The 23,704-nt window shown below is 41.9% G+C and overlaps 1 protein-coding gene across 2 annotated transcripts; it reads left to right on the forward strand.

Moving 5' to 3' along the window:
- Positions 1–8,583: 8,583 nt before the first annotated feature.
- Positions 8,584–23,233, forward strand: CIPC (CLOCK interacting pacemaker). 2 transcript variants are annotated; one of them, XM_064150398.1, is made up of 4 exons: positions 8,584–8,688; positions 12,965–13,139; positions 14,467–14,636; positions 18,867–23,233. In XM_064150398.1, the coding sequence occupies exons 2-4, from the start codon at positions 13,073–13,075 to the stop codon at positions 19,746–19,748; spliced, it is 1,119 nt and encodes a 372-aa protein (XP_064006468.1). In that variant the 5' UTR covers positions 8,584–8,688; positions 12,965–13,072; the 3' UTR covers positions 19,749–23,233. The 2 variants fall into 2 exon arrangements, with proteins under 2 accessions (XP_064006468.1, XP_064006477.1); XM_064150407.1 differs by lacking the exon at positions 8,584–8,688 and adding an exon at positions 8,774–9,060.
- The last annotated feature ends 471 nt before the right edge of the window (positions 23,234–23,704 follow it).

The following is a 23,704-nucleotide window of genomic DNA, read 5'->3' on the forward strand; positions in this document are numbered from 1 at the left end:
ATCATTTTTAAAAGTCTGTTTCCTAATTCTCCATGTCAGAAATGTCTGAGTGTAAACTTACTGCTAAATGGCTTTTACACTAAGACTTCTAAGTAATAGCCTCTTTGAAAGAAAATTAAACCTCTACTAAAGGATCAATTCCTCTACTGATTATAAACTATCCTTGTCTACAGTTTTAACTTTGTTTTAGAGATGTTAGTCTGATTCATATGTAAGTTGTACCTTCATTTACACACAAGTTTTTTTCTGCCACATATTTTATGTTTTCACACATGCTTTGATCAACTATAGAGAATTATTTCTGGTGTTATGAACTGTAGAATTAGACTTCCTGTGTTCTAGGGAAGAAAGATGGGGAGAAAGGTATGGAGCAGCATTACTTGCACACGCACACACAAATCTGTAGGCTGAATTAAAGGAGGAATGAAGTGGTAGGCATATTATGAAGAGGAGACTTTAAAAAATGTTTTAGCCACAGGCCTTTTCATGTCAATTCTCTGGTGCATCTAAGCTGTAAAAAGCAATGCAGGAATTTTTAGGATCGATTTCACCACTTTGACTCATCCCTTTCCTTTGCCCATTTGCTCTGGTACGACAGGTCCAGAGTGTGCAACAGGAAACCAGGCAAAAACAATGAAAGAAAAATATGCATTTTAATTTTAGTCACACAGCTGCCTCTGGGTTCTTTAAATACACTCCCCTCTAAGTGCTTCCATACACCAGGCTATCCGAGCACTCTAGACAGGCTCAGTCGCAACTGCAAACTCATTCCACAACTAATCTCTGTCTGGCATTGTTACAGCGATCAAACCGAGTTGGTCAAATGCCCAGTTGGGGCAAACTGGGTCCTTATCCAAATGCCTTCTGTTATGTGGCTTGAAGTAATGAGCTACAGTCTCCAAGTTCTTTGGTCAGGGACAAGGTTTTGGACATAGATTAAAAACAACCTCTTTTTTCCTGATCATCCTCCCTCTGTACATTAATACACATGGTAAGAAATCAAAAATATCTTTTGCAACTGTGCCTCTGAGTGACACTGTGCCCTAGTATAACGTGGCGGGCGACCTACTCTCCTTGTGCCCAGCTGCGTGTAGCCTTGCTGTCTAGAAAGCTATTTGGGCAATTTAAGGACTACCAGGAGAAAAATGGGAAACCTAAAAGCTCAGTCACATACTCAGTTCTTCATCTTGGGTTGTTTTTTTCCCTTTGGCTTTTGAAGGTGAAACAGAAACCACCTCTGAATTCCAGAGGTTTTTTACTGCCATCATGTGGAGAGTTTTCTTTAAAAAAAAACAACAAACCCAAATAGGAAAAAACCCTACCCCCTGACTGGCTGATTTTCTCCACCCTTAGCAAAACTGAAAAAAATCTAATTCAGTCTTACATCTACACAGGGCTAAACCTGAAGCCGCAAATGCCATAAATACCTGCTAAATAATCTACAATCCTTAGTATACTTTGCTTTTGCCCTACTGAAGCAATGTACTGGTCAACATAGCAGAGCTGGTCAAGAGTGTGACAGCCTGGGTATGCTTGTCATGTCTGATATTTCATTATAGGTTTCTTTCTCTGGTCTGCAGGAAGGTACAAACATTTAGCACCAATGCTATTTCTTTCCATGTAACAGCAATACAAAGGAAAACAATATTACAGCAGAATATCAGGAATCCAATCACATAAATTATCTTTGGATCAGACATAAATATTCTTCAGGCATTACTGTTCCCAGTATGCAATCCTCCATTTTATCTGACCACTGTGCAAACTGCACTTGAAGACTTGGATAAAAATATCAAAACTTGTTCTCAAAGGTTGGAAATGTAGAGGGCTATATTAATTTTCATTAAAAAAGGCCATTTCTACCTTTGAGGAAATTCCAAGATTTTTACCAAACCCAGTAACTATATTTATTTCAACTCTTATAAAGCAAAATAGAACATCACCAATTTTGATTTCTTTTTGTTCTATTTTTGATTTGCATTGTACTGATTAACACTATATTACCACTGCAAAAGTCAAAATAAAATAGGTTGTTTTTTTTTTCATGAACTTTTCAGCAATATTGACACATTTTCCTTAAAAGTCTCACTTTTGTCTGGAAGACAATTGCCATCAGAACATTTCCAAGCAGCTATTTACTTTCCCAAAGACACAGAAACAAGTGGCCCCATTTTCAAGAGTGGTGAGCTCCTGTAAACTCTTCTGAATGCTGTAACAGAAATCAGCCTTGCATGTGGATTTGGAATCCACTTGTTATCTTCTGTCAATTCTGCTATCTCACTTGAAACCATAACAAACCATAACTTGTTTTTAGTTTCTCCCTGACCAGAAGCTTGCAAACATAGTAATTATGGACCTCAGCAAGGTCCATAAATGGCTCCAGAACAAAAGTATGTTTTAAGTTATACCAACATCCTCTGTACAGCAAGACCTCTTCAGAATTGCTGCTACACTTGGTAAGTTTAGAAAATTTGTCTGAAGAACTGTAAAGTATTACCATCAAGGCACTGTCTTCTTCTAGCCTCATAGAAATCTCTGCAGATTTGGCTACACTATACACAGGTCACCAGAAAAATCAGCACTCGGCAGCTTTTTCATGGTCTGCTCCTATAAGCCCTCACAATACCTGTAGCCTTGGACACAAACTGTGTTTGCTGTGATAGTATGTTCAGTCTAGATTTCTATGTAAAGGTAAAATGGATCCTGCTTCTATCCCTGAGCACAGAAAATACTTTGCTCTGAAAACCAAGAGCCAGTTCTATATTTGTCCTTTCAACGGCTTTAGTAATTCTGAATATTTCACAATCATATTATTAAGCAAAGCCTCAACCACTACTAAGAGAACCCACACAGAACAGATTAATTCAGCCATCTAACATAACAAGCCTAGAGGGAAAGCAATTGAGCCACAGTGGCATCTGAGCTTCTGGGAAAGCCTATGTCCAGTGTATACCCTTGGCTGATCTATCTGTTCTATGAGGCACAGCACATGGCTGTATCAGTGTTACTGCATCATATGATCTCCCTAATGACTAATCAGGAGAAAATTTAATCCTTCTATGTGCAATTAATATGGCCAGTCTTTAATCCACTGGAGAAGAGGTCTGTACCAAAGGTTCAAGGTCTAAATTTTCTTCTGTGTGAAGTACATTAGTTATTCTTGCACACAAAATAATCAATTCTTGCCTTTTCATTTGCTTGTAAAACAAACAAACAAAAACAACAAGAAAAAAACAGGCCAAAATCCTTATCAAAATAATAATCTCAAATATAGCTATATCATACATAGTTCTCATCAATTAGGAAAGTACATATGTGAGATCACCAGTGCAGACTTAATTCTGCTATGTTATCCATTTATGTTATCAAGATATCTTTAATGACCTAGTGACATCTTAGGTTTTTTTCCATCAAACAATATCACTCAGTCATCTGGGTAAATGGCATTGGGAATAAACCATGCAGAGAATTAGGCTGTTGTTTGTAGTATTTGTTGACCTTCCTATATAAATATTTTTAAATAAGATTTGAGTATACTTATAAGAAGTTTATCTAAAATAGGTAAAATCTTTTTTACGCTCAAAAAAAATTAAGCCCACAAGCAGTCCTTGATTGGATGAAGTTTGACCACCCTGAATGCTGTAATTCAAAGAGACACACGACACCCAGTGGTTATTAGAAATAAGGCAGGAACACAGAATCCACAGTACTATGAAGATACTTCTCACCATTCTCAGGGTCACAATATTAAACTGTAACTAGAAAAATTAAGATACCAGACAAATTACAATCCACCTTAAAGAGTCAGTAGAGACAGCCTTAACAGATTTCACACTTCATTCACAAAAAAGCTCCCAAAGCAACAATCAACATCTGAAATACAAACCCAAATAATTATTTCCAGGAAAACATGTCATCTATCTTGATCTGGAGTACACAGTAACTCTTTCACGACAACAGTATAAATCCTGTAGATTTCTCCATCAGAAAAGAACAATACCATGAGAATATTGATCTGAAAGAATTGTGCTGAATAAGTAAAGCCAACTTTCTACATGCTTTCCACACCGCAGAGGCTACACTGAAGACAGGCAGAGAAGAAGATGCTTCATTTTAACATTATTTTTCTATCCATGTATTAGAATTTAAAACAATAAGTAATAGAAGGAAGAAGATGGTTTCATAATACATTATCCGAACTGGAAAGGTTAGGTGCTTGTCTGAAAACACCACATAGTCTTTTTTCTTCTTACAGTCACAAACTGATTTTGCGATCACAGTCTACATACAATTTAGTAGGTACTGTACTGAATTAGGTTAGTCTGCAAATAAATAGCTTTATTAATCCCATGTTATTGAACTAAAGCTAACTTCTTAGGAAGTTCTTCAGTACAACGGTGATGAGACTCTGGAATAGGCTGCCCAGAGAGGCTGTGGATGCCTCCTCCCTGGGGCTGCTCAAGGCCAGGCTCGATGAGGCCTTGAGCAGCCAAGTCTAATTGAGAGGCATCCCTGCCCATGGTGAGGAGGTTGGACTAGATGATCTCTAAGATCTCTTCCAACCTAAGTCATACTATGATTCTATGATTTTGTGATATTTTGTTACAGTTATCCTTGTTCCTTCTATCACTTATTTCTTTAATTTTAATACATGGATAGAATAATATTGACAAAATATAGCCCCTAAATTTTCATTGGTCTTAACCAAAGAATGAATTCATATGGTTGAAGTATTCACTTCACCTTCTAGCAGAAGGGCACTAAATCTCAAATCAATACAGGTCTTTCAGATTCTTGTATCCGTCTACAACTTCAACTTTACCATAAATGTTTCCAAATTAAGGGAACAAAGAATGATAATTTAACAATAACAAATGATTAGCAGAGATGGCATATCAAGAATAAAGCACCTTTGATGCTTTGTACCATATTATGTTGGAACTCCTTTGCAACTCTTGGGCCAACTGAGAGTTTGGGGAAACTATGCACAAGAGCAGCACCCTCTTCCTTGTCCTACATTTTCTAGTAAAACAAATTTGTTTTGGAAGTGAATACAGTATGAAATACCTGTGGAATATGTGCCCTATTTCTCCTCCTTGTGACAAAACACTGGGACTGTATGCACTCTTCATGTTTGGAGCACATGTAAGGGCACCAAGAATCAGGGCTGTGCTGATTGCTTCTTGGGTTACTGCCTTTGACTGAAGCAGCATCATTTTATTTCAACAGTCCACAGTGCATTAGGGAGAAACACCTTCCATACTCGCTCATTTCCCCAACATTCTTATTCTAATCTGGCTACGCTTTACTTCCAAAGTAAGCCACATATTTCATTCTTCTGCTGTGTTACAACAAAAGACCCTTTGTTCCACAAGCATTTACAAAGTCCATGCATCAACACTTTTATTAACTGTTCACTAACCACACAAGACCTATTATTTAGCTGCCTTGTTGGATAAAATACTTCCTTTTGTTTCTCTTAAGCCATGAAAGATGATTTCTACATCTTTTCCTGGAAGATGAGATTCAATATTTTTTAAATTGAATGTTAAATAGAAATGTTGAAACACCTTGAACAGAGTAAACATGCAGCCATACATCACCAATATTCTTTTCAATCCTCTGTTGTGTGACCAAAATTAACAAGGAAGTGAACAAAGAGCTAACAGTTCTTTGCCAAAACACTCACGTTTGGGATAAACAAGCAAACCACAAAAAACATCTGGAAAAAAACCCATCCTGTTGTGTGCTGGTTTGAGGCTAACTGGAATATTTTACTGTGAGAAACTAAATCCTTAGCTGTGAGAAGAAAAAACCAACAGTAACCTATACCACTCATTCTTCTGCTGAGAAATGCAACTAGTAAAAATATAGATAAGACACTCCTCACACACTGCTCAGTTCTCACTTGTTCTCTGGCAGTCTGTGTGGTTGCCTCTGCCTTAACTCTTTAATCCAATCTAACCCTTCTTTTCTCTAACCTTCTTGTTGTCTTTTTTGACATTTCACCTCAGATGTCTCAAGAGTTATCATATGAGATGTACAGGGATTGATCTGGTTACTCTTGAGGGGAAGGAAAGAGGGTGGAAGAGTGGTTGGGAGCCCCTGATGTGGCCTCTGATTTCTGGGAGGGGTGTTGTGTTTCTGTATTACCTTTAACTTGTATATAACTGTAAATACTTGTAATATATTGTAAATACCGGCTTGTATATTGTGCTAAGCTGTTAATATAAAGCTTCATTCCTTAACTTCCAACTGGTTGAGTCTAGGCTGGCTGAATTCGTTGGGGGGGGGTGGGGGTGTGTAACTCCCAAACCATCGCACTATTGCTAGTGACAGTACTCACGTACTCACCGTAAGCACACAGTAAATGAGACTTGTAGCAATGAATAATCAAACAAAAAGGGAGAAAAGGTTCAATGTCAGAAATATTAAACCCACCAAAACCAAGCATGTTTTGGACCAGGAAGAATTCAGGTGATAATGCTCAATATAAACCCAATGTTAATTTGAAATGGATAAATGCATTTAAAATGTGTAAACCTAAGATTAATTTATTTAAACCAGAGGTTTACACTGACTTATCTGAGAATACCTTTCTATTAAACAGTGCAGTATGTAAGTTCTCCTACCTGTCACTCCTTGAATGAAGGTGTGGTGTCACACGTTTCAAAGTTGTTCTGAATCAGCTGAACCGAACTCTGGATGTCTGTCACAAATTCAGATTGCTCACTCTCCATTGAGCTTTCAGTGAGCTTGCACACATTCTCTATATCCTGAGAAATCTAGGCTCTCTGGAGATCAGTAAGGGCTGTTTCTGGTGATAAGTCAACCAGGACCATGCCTGGGCATGATGCAATAGCATTCATAGCAAGCTTTTCTTCAGAACCCCAACCTCCAAACAGAAAGATGCAAATCTGAAGTCTAGAGACCACACAGCTCATAGTGTCATACAAATATAGCTCAGAGCCAGCTCATGTATTTCAATACTCAATATATATCCCAGCAGTATGTGTCACTAGCATTCTCTCACAGTACATTGGACTGGCAGGAATGGAATGTAGTCTGTGTCACATTTTCACAGTGAGAGTCATACTGGTTTTTTTTTAGTCAGTGTGCTTCGTGTTCTTAACAACACCATGGTTAACAGTAAGAGCTTTTCTTCTGCCCCTTTCTTTTTAGGGAACTAGGTCTTTACGTAGTCCTTCCACACAGCCTTTTGTTTGCTCTAATGAAATTACTTTCATGTGCAGATGCAAAATATTCTGAGAGACTCCTGGGTGCTTGGTTGTGTTTATGCAGTTCTCAGAACAAGAACTGCTGCTCTAGTTGTATTTATTAAACCAGAGGATTCCGCTCGGCCTACTTATTTACCCTTGTTTTATATGCAGTTCATGGCAAACCCATGCACTTCTTTCACAATCTCCTATCTACCAATCATGCAGAAGAGTAAGGGTATTCTTGGCTCATGACACCTCCTCTGGCCATGTCTTCCCTTTTTGTGCCAAGCTTAAGTGTTTCTGGACTTCTTTGGTGCTGCTTTCCTTGCAGCAGCCTCTGGACTTCTTTGGCGCTGCTTGTAAATGGCTGTTGGGACTGTGGTTTTGCTGCAATTTCTCACTCTTGGAGTGAGACTCCAACAAAAGTCAGCTCCTGTACGGAGAGGACTTGTACACTTTCACGTACTATTTGCTAAGTCCAGCAGCATCCTGCCTCCCAGTATCGTGTTTCAGCCCCACATAAGTCCGGGATAGCCAAGAAACAGCTTCAAGCCATTGCACGCTTCTCTGGCAGCAGAAGGCAATCACAGAGTTTCTCAGCGAAGAGGCTCCTTTCTGCCATGTTCCTAACAATGGTGGAAGGACGGGTCCTTAGAAGCCCTTCAGAACCAGCACGGAGACACCTCTCTCCCTAACAGCCCCTGTGCGTATCAAAGCCCGCTAGCACATCTAGAGCCGCCCGCTCCTCGACTGCCGCTGCGCTCCAGGGCCTGCCTGACCCGCGTCACCCGGGCGCCACGGCGACACCTCAGGGCCCAGCCCCTCAGGGCCCAGCCCCTCAGGGCCCAGCCCCTCAGGGCCCAGCCCCTCAGGGCCCAGCCCCTCAGGGCCCAGCCCCTCAGGGCCCAGCCCCTCAGGGCCCAGCCCCTCAGGGCCCAGCCCCTCAGGGCCCAGCCCCTCAGGGCCCAGCCCCTCAGGGCCCAGCCCCTCAGGGCCCAGCCCCTCAGGGCCCAGCCCCTCAGGGCCCAGCCCCTCAGGGCCCAGCCCCTCAGGGCCCAGCCCCTCAGGGCCCAGCCCCTCAGGGCCCAGCCCCTCAGGGCCCAGCCCCTCAGGGCCCAGCCCCTCAGGGCCCAGCCCCTCAGGGCCCAGCCCCTCAGGGCCCAGCCCCTCAGGGCCCAGCCCCTCAGGGCCCAGCCCCTCAGGGCCCAGCCCCTCAGGGCCCAGCCCCTCAGGGCCCAGCCCCTCAGGGCCCAGCCCCTCAGGGCCCAGCCCCTCAGGGCCCAGCCCCTCAGGGCCCAGCCCCTCAGGGCCCAGCCCCTCAGGGCGCCGCTGCAGACAGCAGACCCCCGAGGCTGCGCGCGGGAGCCCCGCCCCGGCGGTTCCTCTTCCGGGGTACCGCGGCGCGCGTGCGCGGCGCTCTCAGCGCTTGGCTGCCCGGGGGCCGGTAGCAGGTGGAGGGTTTGGCCTGGTACGTAGGTGGCTGTGACACAGTGGGGTGAGCTGGGAGGCCTGGGGGGGCCCGGCCATTGCCAGGCTTTCTTTAGCCTCTCCTCTTTTTGCGTTGCTTCGCCTCTCCGTGTGGCGGGACAGCAGCTCGGGCCCGAAGTCGGGTGCTCGGCCCCGCCTGCGCGGGGGGGCTGCTGCGAGTGCGCCCCGTCCGGGCGGGCAGAGCTGCGGGGAGTCCTCGTCCGTCCGGGCTCGGCGTGCGGGCCGAGCGGCGGGAAGGCGCCGGGGTGTGCTCAACTCTAGTCGCTGCGGCGGGAAGGAGGGCCCTGGGTGTCGAGGATGGCGGCAGTGCGACCCGTGGGTGTACGGAGGGACACCTGCCTGTAGTCCGCGGGTGGGTAGCAGGGATCCCGCGTCTGGGCAAAGTGATGTTTCTGGTTGGTTTGTTTGTTTTCGGTTGTAGTTTGTTGTGGTTTTTGGGTTTTTTTCTGTAAGGGAAGAGGAATATAAGCCAACCCTGCCCAAAACTTCCCTGGATGCAAGGCTAGCAGGTGGCATGTTGTTATTTCACTTGTTTCTCGTTCTCCTTCTGTTTCTGTGTAAGCTTTTTTTTGAGATCAGCATTTGCATGTGTCGTTTTCTTAAATGCATTATTTTGAAGGGAGGGGAAAACACTAAGTAATGAAAGTGTAGATGAGGACTTAAAACTCATCTTCCAGGGATAACATCTGGGTTGCTCTTAGTTATGCTTGCTCCACACCTCTTAGCAGGTGAGGTGATGTGACTGAAGGTGCAAAGGAAAAATGATGCAAATAGCTACCCAGGAAATTCTCTTCTGCTGGCCATTACTCTGCCTTTCTCGAAATAGGCAGTCAGCCTGCCATCCCAGCACTGTCATTCAATGTACAGAATTCACTGCTGGAGGTGCCAAAGCACAAGATCTTGGAACAGAATTCTAGCAACCAGTTGTCAGGACCTTAAGAAGAAACTTGCCTTTTGGAGTAGATTATCCCAAAATGCCTGCTTGAAATGTCATTTGAAGTAGCTTGCACTGGATACTGCCATTAATGGACAGCTGGCCTGACTGTGGTGCAAACTTTAAGAGTTCTTGTGTTTGGAATTTAAGTATACAACTCTTTAACGTGAGACACAACTTCAAAGCATTGCTTTCCTATATAGGAAAATAATTTCTACAAAATACAGTACATGTGATTTCTGCAGTTCATCATGTCACTTTTCTATTAGCGAAACTCTCACATACCTTAAGACAAGTTGAAACTGTCTTACTGTAGTCTACTTACCCTCAGGAAGCACCTGAATGTTGTGACAAGTATGTAGAATGGGAGGTCATAATGTATCTACATTGTTCTGGTTTTCATAGCTTTTAGTTTCAGCCTTACAATGTTCTCATTCTGGGTGTGGGAAGAGCTGGGATTGTTTAGCCTGGAGGAGGCTCAGGGGTGACCTTATTGCTGTCTACAACTACCTGAGGGGTGGTTGTGGCCAGGAGGAGGTTGCTCTCTTCTCTCAGGTGGCCAGCACCAGAACGAGAGGACACAGCCTCAGGCTGCACCAGGGGAAATTTAGGCTGGAGGTGAGGAGAAAGTTCTTCACTGAGAGAGTCACTGGACACTGGAATGGGCTGCCCGGGGAGGTGGTGGAGTCGCCGTCCCTGGAGCTGTTCAAGGCAGGATTGGACGTGGCACTTGGTGCCATGGTCTAGCCTTGAGCTCTGTGGTAAAGGTTTGAACTTGATGATCTGTGAGGTCTCTTCCAACCTTGGTGATACTGTAATAGGGCATTTCTAAGGCTATGTCTCCCCTTAGAGTACAGGTGTAGTACATATTGCACTTCTAGCAGTACAGATTTCTTCAGCCACAGCATGATCAGATAAGATGAACAATTTTACTTTCTGTTCTATGATGATTTTCTTAACTCATGACAGTAAAACAGCTTTTCAGATTCAGTTATTTTATTGTTTGAGATTCATCTAGCTCAGCAAATTTGTTTTGGGATTCAGTCCTTGAGATAGCTAGGTTTTGTAATATAAATATGGCCTGAGTAATTTTTAATTCTTGGCAAGGGAGGAAGCTTCTTAACAGTAGCCTTTAACTTTTAGTTTGGTTTTGAATTTTTGGATTGGAGGAGCTGGTATAATAACATTACTTTTCCGTCTCCATTTCATTCTTTGAGTAAGTTGAGGTATTTCTATTCGAAAAGTCTCCAGTTAGCTCACAGGCAGTGTAAAAAGAGATATGCAGCTATCTCATTTGACTCAGGAGCATTGATTTAATTACAGATAACAACTGTACATTTGGTATCTGCTGTTTTATCATGTTGCTGAACGTTCTAGAACTGGACATTACATTTCTAGCAGATGAAGACATCACATTCCTGTTTCCCACATTTTGATGTACAGGAAGGAATTAATTTACAACCTTATCTGACAGAATTGCTTATGCCTTGTGCTCTTCAGATGAACCTCCTGTGTACTTTGCTCTAAGTTTACGTATGAAATTTTCTATTTCAGCCGATTCAGCAAGATTGGCTGACCTGTGTGCTCTGTGTTCTGACTTCTTCAGGCACTGAAGAAGGGAGATGAAGAAGGTCTGGAAAACATGACCTGTGAGGAGTGGCTGAGGGAACTGGAGTGTTTAGTATGGAGAAGAGGAGGCTGAGAGGGGACCTTATTGCCCTCTACAACTACCTAAAAGGAGGTTGTAGTGAGGCTGGAGCTGGTCTCTTCTCCCGAATTACTGATGATAGGACAAGAGGAAATGGCCTCAAGTTGCATCAGGGGAGGTTTAGGTTGAATGTTGGGAGAAAGTGCTTTCCTGAGCTAGGTGGTCAGGCACTGGAACAGGCTACCCAGGGAGGTGGTGGAGTTGCTGTCCCTGGAAGTGTTTAAAAAATGAGTGGATGTGATGCTTGAGGCTATGGTCTAGTGGTTAAGGATGCTGGGATGAAGGTTGGACTGGATGATCCTGGTGGTCCTTTCCAGCCATAGCGATTAGATGTTGTACTGAGGAATTTGGTTTAGTCAAGGACTTGTCAGTGTGAAACTAATGATTTATCTCAATGATCTCGAAGGTCTTTTCCAATCTAAGAAGTTCTGTGATTCTGTGAGATGAATGAGACAAGTGCCTTTACACCCTTTAAATCCATCCATGTCTTCAGTGCTTTTAAAATACAGATTCATAAATTGTATCAGGCTGGAAGGGAGCCTCGAAGATCATCTTGTCCAATATCCCTGCAGTGAGCAGAGACACCTCCAACTAGATTGGGCTGCCTAGGACCACATTGAGTCTTGTCTTGAATATCTTCAGGGATGGGGCCTCAACCACATCCCTGGGCAACCCGTTCCAGTATTTTACCACTCTCACAGTAAATAACTTCTTCCTTATGTTTAACTGCAGTCTACCCTGCTCCAATTTAAAATTGTTGCCTCATGTCCTATTGCTGCAGATCCTTCCTCAGAATTCCTGTAGGTCCTCTTTAGATATTGAAATTTATAGCTAAAACCTAGGTCTCCCCAGAATATTCTCTTCTCCAGGCTGAACAGCCCCAATTCTTTCATCCTGTCGTCTTCAAAGGAGAGCTGCTTCAGCTCTCTGATCAGCTTTGTTGCCCTCCTCTGGACCCATTTCAGCAGGTCCATGTCTGTTGTATTGAGGGCCTGCCTCAGAGCTGGACACTATTCCAGATCTATTTCATTAATAGATGGCATTCACAGAGTAGTAAAAAACCAAAAATAAAATCTGTACTCTATTTCTGTTTCAATTAATTTCTTCCTTCATCCATCTTGGATTTTTTTTTGGCATCTTATAACCTATATGAAAGGACTCAACAGTTATGCTTACTGTGATATTGTTTGTGGATTTTTTTCTCCAGCTGATGCAGGGGACTGAAAAACTGGATCATGGAAACTGTCCTGAAATTTAAAAAGTCAGCTTAAGGCAGATGGAGAGCTCTAGTCCAGAAGGCTCTACAAAGTAACATATCAGTTAATGCAAGGAGTTGCTGCCTATCTTTTCATCTCTGTAATGTGTTATTAAACATCAATAGTTTCAGAGAGTTTTGCAGAGAATAAACTGTGGGTTTATTGGTAAGGTTTTGCTGACCTAGATATGCAATGAACAAAGCAAATGTGAAGCTGGGAGATTAATTGAATTCTGCAGATTGTACAACAGCCTTTGATAGCCTGATTTTCTACAAGGACAAACATATTTGTTTTATACTCATGGAAATTTCTTTAGGTTCAAAGAAAGTCCTTTTTTTCTTCTTAACTGTTTTTGTAGTTCCTCAATGGAGAAGGGGCTAAAAACTGCCTGTGCTACTATGGAAGCATGGAGACAAAGTAGTCATCTATTGAGGACCTCAAGGAACTATTGGGCAAAGTGACGGAAATGAAGAGTTCCAACCAGTGCTTCAACATGGCAGCAGCTGAATCTGACAAGGACTCTGGATATTCAGGTATAGAAAACCACTGCATTAACCTTCTCTCTCTGTGTTATCTCTTTTTTTATCAGTGATAAAGTCTGACTTTAGCCCCTTGCAGTTTGTGCCTTATTACCAGGGTGGGGCTTTTTGTGCAAGACAGGTTGCATCTGCACTCCTACTATCAAATGTTTTTTGGAGTAGAGCTTTATATAGTAGTAAAGTTAATCCTGTGAATTTGAATGGCATGGGAATTTAATATGTGCCTAATAAAGAAATGCATGGTATTTGGCAGAGAACTGTTGAATTCTGTTAAGTGTGAGATTCCAAAAGACTCATGGCTATCTCAAGACAATTGGAAAATTAAGTTTTACAAGGATTTTACAAGGCAGAGGGTTTGACTAGATGATCTTTTGAGATCCTTTTCAACCCCTAACATTCTGTGGTTCTGTGTAATCTCTGTCTTGAAAGTCTAGAAGTGGGAATAGCAAACTTACTTTTTTTGTTCTTTGCAGTGATGAATGAACTGTTGGAGTATTCTATGTCTAGTCTGATTTGGCTGGATTTCAAGTAGTGCTTGATAAACCAGAGAGTAATTGATACATGGGTAAAATGTAGACACAGTCTGCCATTGTAATATTCAACAAAACTGTGCAAATATGGCCTTTAAAAAAGTGCTTTTTGAGAGCTACCTACTTTATTTGGTTTGTACATAGATGATTTCAAGAAACAAAATATCCTCAGCTCAGAGTATGGCTGTGGCAATGCTGGAGCCTGGATTTCTTTCTTGCACCGGATTTCAGAATTTGATGATATGCATTCCCTTGGAGACTAAATACAGGCAACCAGCAATAGAATAAGGGGACACAGTCTCAAGTTGTGCCGGGGAAAGTATAGGCTGGATGTTAGGAGGAAGTTCTTGACAGAGAGAGTGATTTGCCATTGGAATGGGCTGCCCAGGGAGGTGGTGGAGGCACCGTCCCTCGTCCCTCGAGATGTTCAACAAAAGCCTGGATGAGGCACTTAGTGCCATGGTCTAGTTGGCTGGATAGGGCTGGGGGATGGGTTGGACTGGATGATCTTTGAGGTCTTTTCCAACCTGGTGGATTCTATGATATGATTCTAACAGAAGAACAGAAAGTAGTATATTTTTGGGAGACAATACCTGCACGAAATAGGCTTTAATGAAAAGTTTGATATTTGGCAACTATTAACAGCAGGCCTGGTTTTGTTGGTATTCCAGAACTAAAGTTTTTTTTTTTCTTGAGGCTTGGCTGGAAGGAAGCATAATACTAGAGCTGAAAAGAAATAGCAAGCTTGCTGTGTGTGAAAAAAACTAACACCTGAATTCTGCATCTGGCAGATGGAAGTTCAGAGTGCCCAAGTGCTATGGAGCAGACTGACTCGGAGGATGTGCTGAATGCGTTGTGTTGGAACACAGAGGACGGGTCTTGGCAATGCCCAGTGAGCTCAAGCAACTCATTTCCTGCACTTTCTCCTATGGTTGTAATGAAAAATGTGTTAGTTAAGCAGGTAGGGAAGAAATAATATGTACTGAAACATATTGCATGTTCTTAATTTTTTTTATTAAATATTTTTCCTTTCAAAATGATTTTACAAAGTTATTGCAGTCCAGAAGGTAATTGGTAACTTTAAAATATTGCCATATTATTAGACACCTTCCTCTGTACTCATGTTTTCTGAGCAGAGCAATAATTATTTGGTGGTTTTTATTAGAATATTTCTGAGAACCCAGTGAGAAGGGGAAAAAAAACATATATCCTGATTCTTTTTTGACACAGACATGAGTTTCTGCTAGTATTTGGTGGATGATGCATTTGTGGAAGAGATGTTTCTGATCTCTGAGCACTGTGTTTTTTCTTGACAAGAAGCAATTTTATTTTATGGTCCTGTTTCTAGACATGGATGGGCAGACCCAGCCAGCACGGATTTAGGAGGGGCAGGTCCTTCTTGACCAACTTGATCTCTTTTTATGACCAGATGACCTTCCTGGTGGACATGGGGAAGGCTGTGGATGTAGTCTACCTGGACTTTATCAAGGCCTTTGACACTGTCTGCCATAGCAAACTTGTGGCCAAGCTGGCAGCACTTGGCTTGGACAGGGGCACTCTGTGCTGGGTTAAGAACTGGCTGTCTGGGCCCAGAGAGTGGTGGTGAATGGTGCCACATCCAGTTGGCAGCCAGACTGGTGGTGTGACCTAAGGATCAGTGCTAGGCCCAGTCCAGTTTGATATCTTCGTTGATGATCTGGATGAGGGGATTGAGTCCACCATCAGTAAGTTTGCAGACAACACCAAGTTGGGAGCATGTGTCGATCTGTTAGAGGGCAGGAGGGCTCTGCAGAGGGACCTGGACAGGCTGGGCACAGTCCAGCACCATGAGTTTTAACAAGGCCAAGTGCCAGGTTCTGCGCTTTGGCCACAACAACCCCATGCAGTGCTACAGGCTGGGGACAGAGTGGCTGGAGAGCAGCCAGGCAGAGAGGGACCTGGCAGTACTGATTGACAGCAAACTGAACATAAGCCAGCAGTGTGGCCAGGAGAGCTAATAGCATCCTGGCCTGTATCAGGAATGGTGTGGCCAGAAGGACCAGGGAGGTCATTCTGCCCCTGTACTCAGCACCGGTTAGGCCACACCTTGAGTACTGTGTTCAGTTCTGGGCCTCTCAATTTAAGAAAGATGTTGTAGTACTTGAACGTCTCCAGAGAAGGGCAACAAGGCTGGTGAGAGGGCTGGAGCACAGCTCTGTGAGGAGAGGCTGAGGGAGCTGAGGTTGTTCAGTGTGGAGAAGAGGAGGCTCAGGGAAGACCTCATTGCTTTTTGCAACTACCTGAAAGGAGGTTGTAGCCAAGCAGGGTTTGGTCTCTTCTGCCAGGCACCCAGTGACAGAACAGGAGGACACAGTCTCCAACTGCACCAGGGCAAGTTTAGGCTGGACATTAGGAAGAAATTCTTCACGGAAAGAGTGATTGGCATTGAAATGGGCTGCCCAGGGAGGTTGGGGAGTCACCATCCCTGGAGGTGTTTAAAAGGAGACTGAGTGAGGCACTTAGTGCCATGGTTTAGTTAATTAGAAGGCTTAGGTGATAGGTTGGACTCGATGATCCTAGAGGTCTTTTCCAACCTGGTTAATTCTGTGAAAATACTATGTAAACAAATACTGAAGTTTTCCTTTAGTCGAGAGTAGGCAAGCTTCAACAAACCTTTGGCCTTTGGCCCAGGGCTCAAAAATTAAACACTGATTGCTTTGGAAGTCTTGAGGCTGTGTTGCAAACAGGAGAAGTAGCTTTTATATATGTAAAATACATGAAGTCAGGTAATGTAGCAAAAAGGGAATTTGGAGAGGGGGGATCTGAGGCAGATAAAATTAGTGGACTTGTTTCTCTTGAATGAGTTGTCTGTAACATCTAAGTTTAGTTAGGTATGGTTAAGGACAGTGGTCTTAAAAATGTTTTCTGCAAGAAACAAAAGCAGCAAGTCTAGTTCAGACTTTTTCTGTTATGCCTAATTATCTCATAGTCATACTGGTCATATATTTAAAATGGTATGTTCAACAGAGTATTCCCTCAGGCTTACTGGACCCAATGCCCCAGAAGACCAGCATCTAGTTACTGTTATTTATTTGTCCCACTTTCAGTTTCATGCAGCATCAACTTTCTGTCTTAGAACCATTGTGGTCCTGCTCTCTCAATTTCAGAATGTAAAGAACTAACAATAAGGTTACTAAAAAAAAAATCTAGTGGGGATTAATTCTCTGAAGCACAGTGCTGCTTGTGGCAAGGTTTCTGTAAGTCTCATAGGAGTCCTTAGTAAGTGGGAAGGCTTTTCAAACGAATAACACTGGTTTTGGTTTAATGAAAGGTAACATCCTGCCTGTACCAAAACACAGCACTTTGCAGAGTTAGTAAAAAATAAACTGTACTCTACTAAAAGTAAGATTTTTTTTGGCCAGGAAAGCAAGAGCAGAATGCAATGTGAGAGTGGAAAGGAAAAGAATTATAACATATACAGGTAAACAGCTAGAATAATATAAGCAGTTATCACAGCTCCTTTGGCCTCAATGATTTTGGGTCTCTGCTGTGCTAAATAAGTACAGTTGCATAGTTTGTGCAGTAAACTATAAAATGGTCTGGGTTGGAAGTTACCTCCCAAGGTCATTTTGTCCCACTCCTTCTGCTGTAATCTGGGGCATCCTCAACTGGATCAGTTTGCCCATAGCCCTTTGAGCCTCACCTTGAATATCACTAGGGGTGGAGAAAACTTCTGACCCTAAAACCTTGCTCCTTAAGTCTGCATCTTCTGTCCTGTATGTATATAGCCATCGTGTTTTTATGCTTCCTCACTTCTGACATCTCCATATACTTCACATTTAAGTAGGTTTCTCCTATCTTCTCTGATAAGGAAGTACTCTTTATTTTTCACAGGTAGTTGTTCTGTACCCCTCTTTCCATAAGGATCTCACTGAACTAAAGAAATTGTGTCAGATGAGATAACCAAATCCCATCTCCAGTTCTCGGTGTTCTAATCAGTGGGTAATACCCACTTTTGACAACTTCAAGTCTTTTACTAGGGAAATGAACTTCAGCAAAGCCTGTTAGCATTTGCCAGTTTAAATCTTACAAGAGGAAAGGAGATGGATTTGAGATGACTCAATATAGCACTAAAAATAATAAAATGTATTTGTGCTAGCTAAAACCTGTGCCTTCAGTAGCCTTGCCAGCAGCATTCCACTTGTAAAGAATAGGAAAAGCAACTGACAATATATTACAGTAATATAATTGTAGTGGTCATGACTTCAATGTATTAGTGAGATTTTTGCTTCAGGTAACAGTAGCATCTCTTCCTAGACTATTGGATGTGCTTGGAAAAAAGTTGGCCTGCTCTTTGGCCAGGAGATTTCACAAAGGTCTGTAATAATGTGATGGAGGGAGAAGGAGGTAATGACTTGTAAAAATGGATGTCTTCCCATATTCTGCATTATAGGACTTGTGTGAGACAGTAAACATTTGGTCATTTCTCTTGAAATATAATGCTTTTAAGGTTTGTTTATGCACAGTATTTTACCAGAGGTATGGTATTAAACTGCTGTGGTCTTACAACAGGCTTCTTTTCCTTGCATTGGTTGAGAGTCAGCTTTTTTTTTTTCCTTCATGGTTTTAAACTAATTGAAACTGTATTTTACTTGAGATGGTGAGATCTGTATTCTTGTCTATTTTAAATAACCATCTCGAAAGTTTGCTATAAGAATGGAATTGACAAGATTAGAGTTGCTGCCTTTCAACAAAGAAGGACGTTGATTTGCTCCCAAAATTGTTTGTGCTGTCTTTGACTCTTTAAAATCTTTTCATAACCACAGCACTTAATTATTTTTCAACTTTTCTGTACACTTGTTATTGGACTTCAAGTCTAAGTCAAGCTTTTAAATGAGTGTTATACACTGTAAACATGCACTGTAGTCCTCAGTTAGGAAAACATGTAAATTCAAACTGAATTGGTTTCAAATGTCTGCTGTTCCATAGTAAAAGTATTATGGGTTACAGCTTTGTTTCTAGTGCTGCTCTCCATTATCAGAGAGAGAGAAGTGTAAGCCTGATGGAAAATTGTTCAGAATGTATTCATTGGACAGTGTATATAAAATATGGAGAAATTACATGGTCCATCTGTTTCATTTAAGGTTTTTTGGTAGTCCTCTTCTGCAGTGATGTTGTAAGACTTTTGGTTTTCCCCATTTGTGCTTCTCAGGGGAGTTCAGGACAGCTCCAGTCTTGGACAGTGCAGCCGTCCTTTGAAGTGATTCCAGCTCAGCCACAGCTAGTGTTTCTTCATCCATCAATCCCACCTCACATTAACCCTCATCCTGTTGGGAAAAAGAGAAATGACTCCACTGATTACCTGCCCATCCTGAATTCTTATCCCAAAATAGCACCACAGCCCTGCAAAAGAGATCACTCCTTCGATCTAGAAGAACATCAGGAAACCAGTTGCCATAAACGACTCTGCACAGAAGCACTTAAGATGGAGACTTCTCCCATTTCAAAGATCACAGGCTTGCCTACTAGTCCTTTTGCCCACCTACCAGTTAGCTTTAAGACCTCTCAAAATTCTAACCAGCAAAGTTCTTCAGCTGCTGTGACAAGTGGAAAACGGTCAACTCTTGCTGGCTTTCATCACGTTTCCAGTGATGCTCAGAAGACACGGGGTTTGACTCCTCTTTTGCCTTTTGGAACTCTGCAGGCAGCAAAGTGCACCCCTCATGAGAATGAGAGTGCAGCACAGACTACAATGCAGTCTACAGTGTGGAGCCCTCCACTGATACCAGATGAGATTTGTACTACCCCAGAGCTGCTCTTGCAACAACAAAGCAAATGCAGACGCTTTCAGAACACACTCGTTGTGCTACGCAGGTCAGGACTGCTGGAGATCACTTTAAAAACCAAGGAGCTCATTCATCAGAACCAGGTGACTCAGGCTGAGCTGGACCGGCTGAAGCACCAAACACAACTTTTTATAGAGGCAATAAAGAACAATGCTCCACAGTCATGGGCAGAGCTAGAAGCATCTCTAACAGGAATTGATAAAGCTGATAGCAACCTTGAAGATCCGTCTTATCCCAATATACAGTAAAAAGGTACATAGCTATTCATCAAGCTGTTTCTGTGCCTCCTATTTTCTGTTTCAAGCTTTTACTTTTTCTGAGTCCAGGACTTCCAAAGTGGCATACCCTTAACAGCCTGTCTTCAAAACTAGTTACAGAACTGGAATAGTATGGTAGGGTCTTGACAGAGTTGGTACATGCTATTTCAGTGTGACCTTGAACTCCATGCTAACTCTCTGTATTTCCTTGATCTCAAGCTCTGATGAATGTGCTCTGCTGGCATGTTGCCATTCTTGTAGTGAAAAGACAGTCATTTGCAGTATTCTGCAAGTGAGCATCTTCCTATTCCCATCTTCAGATAGTCAGTTCTGAGAATGAAGTAGCAGAGGAGGCCCCAGTGTTGGGCTACCATCAGTTGCAAGTAAATTAAGGTAGTTGTTGCAAGGAGTGGAAACTTCACCAATGAAGTTTCTTATTGTAGCAATGTGTCTTGCTTTGGAGATTTAACACATGTGAGTTAGTGGAGATTTGGTTGTTCTGAAGCAGTGTTCTGCACTCACTGCAGTCTTTGGTCAAAGCAATGAGTGTCTTGGGACCCAAGTGGTACATCACATTTTGAGGAGTGTATTTTTGATCACGAGCTGTACAGCTGAATGAGTGAAAATCACAGGGCTTGCACTGGAAGTGTTTGTCCCAAAGCCATACTTATTAATGACTAACAAGCATACAAGGCAAGTGTCTTTGAATTTTCTTTGTAGCTGGCAGATTAAACTTTGTTTTTAAAGACTGTAGTGACTTAAAAAAAAGAAAGTATGAAACTGTATTAATTCACCAAGATTAATTTGGCAAGACTAATTGGTTATTATTTGATATGTGTATTTTTAGTTTGAGTCTAAATTCTTTTTTCCTGCTGTGAAGTCAGATTGCTACGCTATAAAAAAGAAGAGATGTGAAAGGAAAAGAAGCATAATGATCTGTATTGAAACAAGTCCTCCTCCCATCCCCTTTCCCTCCCTTGTATTTAGAGATATCAGATGAATGTACCTGGAAAAGGCAGGTTGGGGTGAAGAAGGGAAGGGGAAAGAAAGAGATGGCATCTCTGACAATCTTCTTGAAAAAACTTATCTATTCGACTTTGCACTTGAAACAATAGCAACCCCAAAACATTTTTCCTTCATGTTTCATTTAAACATAAATTCCTAGCCTGCTTGCTTTAACATATAGCTAACACCACTGTGTGCATAAGATATCAGGCCTTACTAGTAGAGATCCACGCTATCATGTAACCAAAAACTGCTCTACAGATACTTAACTTCATTTCACTTACCTAAACAATTATGTCACTTTTTCCCATCTGGAGGGTGGTTTTTTTTTTTTCCCAGAACCAGACTGTAGAGAGCTGAGAATGGCTTTGTCTAAGAACATTAAGGAATCTGGATTGTTTCTGGTGTGTTATTTTTTGCATGATGGTGTTTTGAAAATTGGTGCAGTCTCGGTGACTGTGTATTTTGATGCTTTGATTGTTTATGTGCTTCAGGTTCTTCAAAAAAATCCCCATGAAACAAACTTGAAAGTAGAGTGGATGTCTTGCTAATTTGTGACTAGACCTTTTCATTTTCTGATGCTTCTGGGAATCTATTGCAGAAGACTCTAGAGAATGCTTTTGTAATCTTCCTCAAATATGTGCATTAGAGAAATTGTGAGTGGCTTCTTTCTTGTAAGGGGTTTCTCCCTTCTTACACTGATGAAAAGAAATTTCAATGGAATGCTGTACATGCCTTACAAAGAGGGGAAGTGTGAGTCGTATTTGTACTATCTGTAGGCCTAGAGAGAAATGTTGTTGCAGGATTCACCCTATTGGAATTGTAGCAGACTAGAAACCATTACTTCCATCGTATCCTGCCCATCAGCTGAAGACTGGTGCAGTATGTGGAAATTGATTAAAAGTGTCCATAGGCTGTCTTGTGTTCTGTATGTTTTTTTTTTCAGATACACCTGCTATAACTGTGCATATTGGAACGATTCATACCTCACGGTGCAGCAATATCAAAACTCAGCCAGCAAACCAAGAAGGCAGAATAGCACAGTGTGATAATGTAGGGTGTGTCAGATCTAGCTCTTCTGGAATCAATTGTGATATCTGCATGGAGTGACATTTGGCAGGATAGATGTGATGGTACCTTAGGCCAATTGTGAAAGAATCCCAAAGGAGAAGCTTGTTTCTTCTGAGCTTCTTACAGGAAGGAGAGAAGACAGTAAAAGGCGGTTCCATTGATCAGATATTTGTAAGAGGCCTAGTGGTGAAATGTGAGAAAATGCATAGAATCTTTTCTACTTTTCCCAAAATTACATTTTACCTGTCAAACAGAAGAGAATTTCAAGGTCAGAAAATGTATATATTTTTAGGAGGTGATTGTGCTAGAAAACAAGATTATGGACTTTGGCTACCTAGAGATGAGAAGAAGTCCTAGCTATTTGAGAAAAGAACATGAGTCTACTGGGTGACTTCATCTCCAGTCTATTTCCACTGCACTGGTAGAGTAAAAGGAATGGAGAACTGACCTTGGAGGGTACTACCTTCTGTCTTGAGGAGATTTTGTTTGACAGAAATCTCTCACAGTCCATGCAGTAACATACATATTTTTTCCCCTGACAGCACTGAGAGTGGGCTAAAGTGGGTGTGCTTATGGCTGATGGCCTTTTGAGCTGGTGTAATTTGTATAAATAAATAAATCTGTGAATAAAGTCCAGCAGCATCTTAGAAATCTCCTACTGGGCATCAGTCCAGGCTTAAGTAGTATTTGTTGAACTAGAAAATTCCACTGTGGAACTATTAATGTGTAAATCTAGGACTCCTTAGACCATATGCCTAGAAAACTGCAAGTCTTGACACAACACCTATAAAAAAGATGCTGAAGGCTCCTAGTGGTAGATGCTCCACCAAGTACCATTCTGTTTATTTTCTCATAGTTACCTTTAATCCTGAGAGCCTTGTTAACCCTTTAAACAACAAGGGCTTTGCTTTCATGCTTTAATAGAATAGATTAGCTTGAAACTGTTGACAATATTAGTTGATGACATCAGGATCAGCCTCTCTGAATGGAAACCTGCAAGCAGTGAACATGCAGGTTTTGGTTTTGACCTTTGAAGCAGTAAGACTTTGTATTAACAAGTTAGCTAAAACCAGCTGTCTCAGTCTAAAAAGTCAATCAGATGACCTGCTGGGGCATCAGTTGCTGCTGGCAACTAGCAGGCAAGGTACCTTGATGGGTCAGGCAGACTGCTCTTTTTGTATTGAGTTTTATGAAATGTTGGTGTTTTTTATTACTTTTACTATGTATTTTTGAAATTCTATTGCTGTAGTTGGAATGTAAACATTTTCTGTACTTTCAAAGTCCGTTACCAGCTCTGAATTACAGTAGCCTAAGAACTGTTACAGAACATCACCTTTTTTGCTAAAACTTTACAGAATCAGACTGTGAAATACAGATTAAATAAAGTATATACTTGAAAAGTTTGTGTGTTGTTTTAATGCTGTTAAAATCAACATCCTTTATTCCAAAGTGTGCTTTAAAATGTACAGCAGCCCACGGGGGAAAGTGCAGACCCAGAAGTGATACTATGAAGTATCTCCCTGAAGAGAGACATGTGAGTTTTAACAGTATCTATTGAATTAAAGGGTCTCTGAGGTGAGCATGAGTCAATGTGGACCATACTGTGGTGGTTTGAGTGTTACCTGCCCCCCCACACTTTAGTAATACCCAGACTGGACTCAGCCGGGCTCTGGGAATGTAAATGAAGCTATTTATTTACACCTAGCACAATATACAAGCAGCTATTTACAATATATACAGTTATATACAGAAATATACAAGGTAAAAGTAATACAGAAACACAACTCCCCTCCCAGAAACCTGAGTCCCCAGGAGGGGGGGGACTATGATCTAGTTTTTCTCACCAAAACATTCTACCCTGCTTCAAACTA

Source organism: Pogoniulus pusillus, chromosome 1 (genome assembly GCF_015220805.1).
Source record: "Pogoniulus pusillus isolate bPogPus1 chromosome 1, bPogPus1.pri, whole genome shotgun sequence".
Taxonomy (NCBI): domain Eukaryota; kingdom Metazoa; phylum Chordata; class Aves; order Piciformes; family Lybiidae; genus Pogoniulus; species Pogoniulus pusillus.